The following is a 6,654-nucleotide window of genomic DNA, read 5'->3' as shown; positions in this document are numbered from 1 at the left end:
GCTTACGAGTGAATTGAGGGGGCTTGGTCTCAAAACCTCAGTAATTCTTCATTTCTGGCTGCAACCTTGTCTACAACTGTGGCTACAACCCATGCCAATTTTTACTTTCAATCTGAAAATGTAAAGGATGTTATGTAGTTTTACTTCAAAAACAAACCTTAATCCAGACTTTAAAGTTGCTTCTTTGTTTGGAGAGCACTTGTTGTTATGATCACATTTTTATCTTTGAAGTGTTTTTTCCAAGTCTCCTTACGCAGTTTACAGTAATAAGCAACACCTGAAAAGATTGATGTGATGAATTAAAAGAATGTCATCTCTCCTGCTAGCCCAGTGGTTTGTTATGAAGCTGCCGCAAACATGCAGACATATTTATCAAATGTATCAAAACCTGGGCTTAACTCCTCACACCCTTCTCTGTTATTATTGCTATTTGTGTTATTTTTAACGCTGAGTAATGTCCACTTTCATAGCGAAAGTGTTGCACAACTACATTATTTCCTCAAAAATATGTAGAATTATAGGGGAACCCCATGGGAAAGAAAAACATTGATGTAACTCGTTCCTATTCCTTATGTGAAAACACCTCGTGAGATACACAAAAACTCTTGTTCTTAATTGAACCGCACATAAAATAGATTGTATTGGTTTGTTTTAGGTTAGCAACAAATATAAAATCCAGTTTGACTTGTTACAAACGGAGAATTGATAAGAGATATCTGAGCATTTTAAAACTGTTTTCGGATTTAAGTTAGGATATATATCATATACAGTTTATTATACTGATTAAGACCAAGAGACATACATTGCAATGGGAGGAAATGTTTTGACTTTAACATCTAGTCAGAATCATTTATCTCACTGTCTGCACACAAACACACAAAGAGTAAAGAGTCACATTTTTATTTTCTGAAAAAAGCACACACAAACAAAAATAACTATTTACAGAAACTTTGTACAACTTTCCTTCCTGAACTTAAGGCTGTAATATATTAAAGTAGAGCTTTCACCAGAAGTTTGTTAAAATGATTTCTAATCCCTTAAACTAAAATGTACAGGAGCACATAACGGAAAATGGATGTTATCTAGTTATTAGAATTTGACACTTTAAAAAGTCAAATATTGATCCCACTACATTATAGAGGTAAGCATTGGCTTCCCTTGTGTGTATTCATAGCTGAGTATGATCCTGCGCATGTCCACACATACGAACTCCTGACAAAAAACTGAGCGCCAAAATGCCTTGAACCAGCCAACAACATTAGAAATGAACAGCTTGCGACTTCCTCCCGACACAACACTTGAATAACTGTACAAAAAGGTTGATGGAGGTGGAGAAAGATCTCTGATTTGGGATGGAGGGATCATGATGGTGGTGATGGGTGATTCACTGAGAAGGGGGGGTGGACAGGATAAGCTTTTTAAAAGTCCAAAGTGTCAAAGCACTATCCCATCCTGAAGATCTCAATTCGTTTACAGGAATGGGGACCAGAGGTCGTCTGTGCGATTTGTGTAGGTTGAGCCCAATGTGGTATAGCTTGGGGTTTCTTCTATCTCGTCGGCTGTAAAACAACCAAAGGAAATCATAGGTTAGAACAATATACATCATATTATAAAATCCCTATCATTTCATGGTGAATGACCAGGAATCTTTAAAGACATCAGGCCGAAAGGCTACTGAGTTACATTGTGTGAAATGTAGTGTTTTCTACCCTTAAAGTAGACCTAAAGTCAGAATATTTTAGACGGTTTTGCATTAGTTTTGAACACTCTTTTGTTATTCTGTCTCTTGGCTATGTGCAATATCGCTGAGACCCTAACCCGCATCCAACCCATCAACTAGTAACATTTACCTGAGGAGGATTCACTCCACTGGCTTCCTGGACTGGCGTATGCTTCATCGCTCAGGAACCCAATGCTGTCTGAAGGGAATGTCGGCCAGGATTCTTGCTCCAGTTTTTGGCAAATCTAAAAAAGAGCAACACTGGACTGAGTATGGCTATAATATTTTGAGCAATTGGACTTATCCCAATCATAACAGTCTTGTCTTATTGTTGTGGGAATTATTACACAAGCCAAACAGGCACCTTAAGACAAACATGGGTATTCCTGTCAATGAAAAATGCATGCTTGCAAGAGTGGGTGCCATGCTTACATTGATGATATCTTCTGTTGAGTTGTAATCTGGAAGATCACAGCAAGGAGAGAAGGAGAAAAAAAGGGAAGGATGAGTACAGCGCTGTGATAGCATTCCACTACCTTTCATTATTACATAAACCATTTATTAGCAAGAGTGCGTTTGGTGTTGTTGTCTTACCGGAGCTGTGCTCAGGTGAAACTTCAAATCTGTGGCAGAAGTTGTTTGGAAAGCTGGAGTCGATTTCAAATGACACAGACCAATCAGGAACTTCAGATGGATTCAGGAATGAAAAATCTGCAAAGATGGCAAAAAATAGCATTAAGTACACGTTATTCTCCAGATAATAGTCTATCTAATCTATATACTTGTTCAACAGTTTTGAATGAATGCCAGTGAAAATTCTATTGTTTAAAGTGTCTTCCTCAACTATCCATATGTTTCTTCCTCACCTGTCTGCTCATTTTTCACTGTGCTGTCCACATTGTTCTCCTGAGTGGACGAAGGCTCTGTACTGATTGAGTCTTCCTCCATCTTGATCGCGTTCTGTTGAAATAGAAATTACATTTTGTGAGATTTATAATTTCCCCATAAGATAAAAAATACATCTACAGCTTTATTTCTAGCTCTGATTATTTTTTAAATATATATTTAATGTGAAAATACCTTTTACTATGCAACAATTATTACGAATCACAAGATATCAGGAGTATTTACCTTCGTTCTGGACTTTGTTTGCGTTGTCTTGCTTCGTTTAACTGTGTAGATGAAAGAAAGACATTTTCATTACTTAAACAGCTCAATGTGTGAAGTAAAAAAACAAATCAGCATGCGGCAGTGGCTTCACACCAATGGAAATTATATATAAAGATTCTTGCTGGCTTCTTATTAGTTTTCTCACCTCTAGATTTGGGGCACACAGGCAGCATCCTGAAGACACGCACAGCTTGGTGGCCTTTGTTGATGCTCTTGTCTTTCACCTCCTCGATGTCAGGCAGTGAGTTCATTGCACAGCGGAAGTTGGCTTTCCATGTCTTGGGGTCACAGGCTTGACCTTCAATGTATTTTCCTGCAGAATACATTTTGTTTAGTCTCATGATTGTTCATCCAAACAAAAGAAGAGGGTTTGCATTATTCTGTGCAAAGTTAGGGTGTGTATTCACACTTGCTCACCTGTGTGGAGTGCCCATTTTTTGAACAGGCATGCGTCCTTATCCATCTCCCAGCCGTGTCGGGCCGCATGTTTCCAGGGAATTGAGAACATTTTCGAATCCTAAAAAATAAGTACAAAAGGTTGGAACAAAGATTCAAAGAAAAAAACTACACAACACAACATTTCAAATATGTAAGTAGCTGTCAATCTAATTCAGAATCTAACTTAGATTAGGTTACCGTTAACAATTATCTATTGCAGAGCCATAACATATATTTTGCACAGCACACCAAAAAACTTTTATTATTGTTATTTTTCTTTAGTTCAACAAAGAATATGCTTGAAAATCTGTGAGAAAGAGACAAACTTGGGTTACAACTATCTCTCAGTGTCTTTTGTTTGAAGAGTCTGTTTAAACGGTTACCATAGTTGCCAAATGTTTTTAATAAACTGTCAGCTATACGTTTTTTTTGTTTTTGAGCACACCACCAAAACGCAACCCAGCTGGTGCATCAAACAAGCTACTGTAAGAGTAGCATGCAAATATTGTGTGGTGAGCTTCGGAACAACATTTTTAAAAAAAACTCATGCAGGTCACATCACTTCCCTGTTGCATTCAGAATGTCTGTTTCTACTCCTCTCAATATGCTGAATACGCTTTCAGTAAATGACATTGACATGAACCAATCACATTTGTTTCAGAAGAAAATTCACTTCTCACCTTGTCCACCCAGCTGAGACCCGAGACGGTACATAACTCGATCTGTTTCTCCAGCCATTGCCTCATCCTCTCCCTTTTTACCGGCATGTTTGCCTAAAATATGCATCAACAGAGGAAAGGAGTCTTTAGATAAACAAGAAGTGCAGTGTGTGATATACAACAGCAGTGAGAGGAAATCGACTTCAACATCTGCCTGAACTTTTAGATTTACTGCTGCCTGCTGGCCGTGCGTGAGGCTGCGCGAGGTTCACGGCCGGGGCAGACAGGCTGGGGGGCGTGTAGGAGTCAGGCTACTTATGAAGGTCACAAAAGACCCAAAAAAAACCTGTACTGATTTAACATGTAGTCCTTTTAAAATGATTAATGTCTTAAATTCCACTTGGACTAATTTAGAAGTCCAAAAGTTTGAAAAAAAGTCGTGCAAGTCAATTGTATCCACACAGGTGGCACTGGAAAGGCGCGTGTCCAAAGATCCCCGCGCGCGGGCAGACACACCTCCTCGTGCAATGCTGAATGTATGCGATAGATAGCAGACAAAAAGGTATAAAAAAAAACTCCCTATTAAAAAAATCCTGCGAATCAATAAAAGTCCTTTGCGTAATTCGTGCACACCACATGCAAAGAATAACGCAAAAAATACTATGCGAATAAATACAAACATCACTAAATTCGTTGAGGTGTTTGTTTGAAGCTACTAGCAAAGTTATCTTTCAGTTAATTTTTTCAAGATTTCCAATATTTATCATCAAAAGCAGCTCCCGGTAATAACAATGTTTCAATCTAAGGCATGCCATTGCCAAGCAAGCACAAGTTATACATTGATATCAAATCACTTACAGATTTGGTTGTTCTATGATGATCCGTAAGAGGAAAAACGCAGAAAAGTAGTTCGATTGGTTTAAGTGTTTCTTCCAAAGTAATATGAAGCTTCCCCTCTTCTTTGAGTTGTCCACTTGGAGATCTGTCTTGATCAGAAGTGCGTTAAGTCTCCTCACAGAGCTGCCTCTCTCTTTTATAGGGAGAGGACGAAAACATGGGTTTTCCCCGGCTGCTGTAAAACATGTCGATCACGAGAATAAAAAAAAAAAAAGTGGAGTGTGCATGTTTGATAAGAAAACGCTTATCAGTGCAAGCAACTCGTATTAGTTTCTAATCCGGAAATATATTTCAACAAGAATGAATTTCACTGTAAACAATGTATCTAATCTTTGCATATTGGCAGAAAATTATCCACTTGTAATAAAAACATAAAAATCCAGTTAGGTAGGATTAATATTTTCTACAGTGTGCAGGCGCATGCGCAGATGCCAGCAGCTTTCTGCCATAGACCTGTTTCCGAGAAATCACGCCGTTGAAAGCAAAAGGAAGTTTATAACAACATGGGGATGATTATGATGTCTTACAGCACGTAGACGGGAACGACCCTATAACATCAATGAGCCTCTTAACCTGTGTGTCACCCCCATTTTATTATTATAATTATTTTTAATAATAATTTAGAATGGGGCATTTCTGCAGACTTTGCAATTGGCCTGCTTATTGCATACGTTTAATATTTGCAGGTGTTTTTTGTTATTTACATATATCAAAGAAAGTGTATATTAATGTGTCATATACAGTATATAAGCATATAATGAGTGCAAATTATAACAATAATGTAATAATAATAATAATAATATGTATCTTTAAATATAGTATAGGGCTCGTGAACAACATGTTAAATCAATCTGCAGTTTGACATATTTTGCAAAATGCAAGCTATCTCAATCAAATACAACTATGCATCATAAACGTATTAAACAACCTGCAAACAACTCATTGACCTGATAAAGCCAATATATCATGATATCATAATATCATGTGATCAACAAGCCTGGGACCAGCCCTTTAGTATAAACAGCCACCAGGCTGAGAAATAGAGCATTTATAGGAAATGATGTAGTAATTTCTTTCTCCACAGGGGCAGTACAGTACAGGCCTGAATGTGGGACATGCAGCAGGCTGTGGTGATGACGCAGCGTTGAGAGGAGCTACACGGAAGCAGCAGCTGTGTGTGCTCACTGCTCAGCCAGACAGGTGCCTGCCATGGCTTTTTACACACATAATAGGCTTTATATACATGACAATATTTCACCTAGAGCTCATGAAATGTATTTAATCCATGGGTGCACAAATCTGCTATAGAGTGCATGGACATAACAGCACGTGATCTATATTCAGATATGTTGGTATACTATTTTGAACTTCGGTTATGGTTCTCTCACTTGATTGATACCGGGACTTTCATTATGTAACATTGAGAGTGCACACATGGATCGCTTTTCCATGGGAAAATGGGAAACCCCACACCGGTGTTTTGGCAGCTCCTGGTGCTGTCCATTTAGGGGCTTCCCTCGTGTGTGTTCGCGCGCTAATGCACCGGCTGATGCGCGTTTCTTTTTTTCAGGCTCGAGCATGCGCGTCTGGAAAAGGAAAGGCAGGGAGTTTTTCTGCGGAGTTTACACCGGCAGGCAGCCTGTGGGTTTTCCCAGTGAAGACAGAAATCTGGATTTGTAGGGGGAAATCATCCCAATTATTGTTGTCAAATCCCTCTAGAGGAATGACAGCAGTTTTAAAGGAAGCATGTGACTTCTGTAACTTTGTTGG

General features: G+C 38.6%; 1 protein-coding gene across 1 annotated transcript; it reads right to left on the bottom strand.

Annotated features, from left to right (window-relative positions):
- Positions 1-884: 884 nt before the first annotated feature.
- irf1b (interferon regulatory factor 1b) lies at positions 885-5,002 on the bottom strand. The gene is made up of 10 exons (XM_079648289.1): positions 4,846-5,002; positions 4,009-4,101; positions 3,308-3,407; positions 3,036-3,203; positions 2,852-2,892; positions 2,587-2,680; positions 2,315-2,431; positions 2,153-2,181; positions 1,851-1,965; positions 885-1,559 (listed from the first exon to the last, which is right to left on the bottom strand). Exons 2-10 carry the CDS (start codon positions 4,093-4,095, stop codon positions 1,471-1,473), a joined length of 840 nt encoding a protein of 279 aa, XP_079504415.1. The 5' UTR covers positions 4,096-4,101; positions 4,846-5,002; the 3' UTR covers positions 885-1,470.
- Between the last annotated feature and the right edge of the window lie 1,652 nt (positions 5,003-6,654).

This window comes from Notothenia rossii, assembly GCF_949606895.1.
Source record: "Notothenia rossii genome assembly, chromosome: 9".
In the NCBI taxonomy this organism is placed as follows: domain Eukaryota; kingdom Metazoa; phylum Chordata; class Actinopteri; order Perciformes; family Nototheniidae; genus Notothenia; species Notothenia rossii.
The sequence above is the reverse complement of the archived record's forward strand: the minus strand, read 5'-3'. Positions and strand labels throughout refer to the sequence as shown.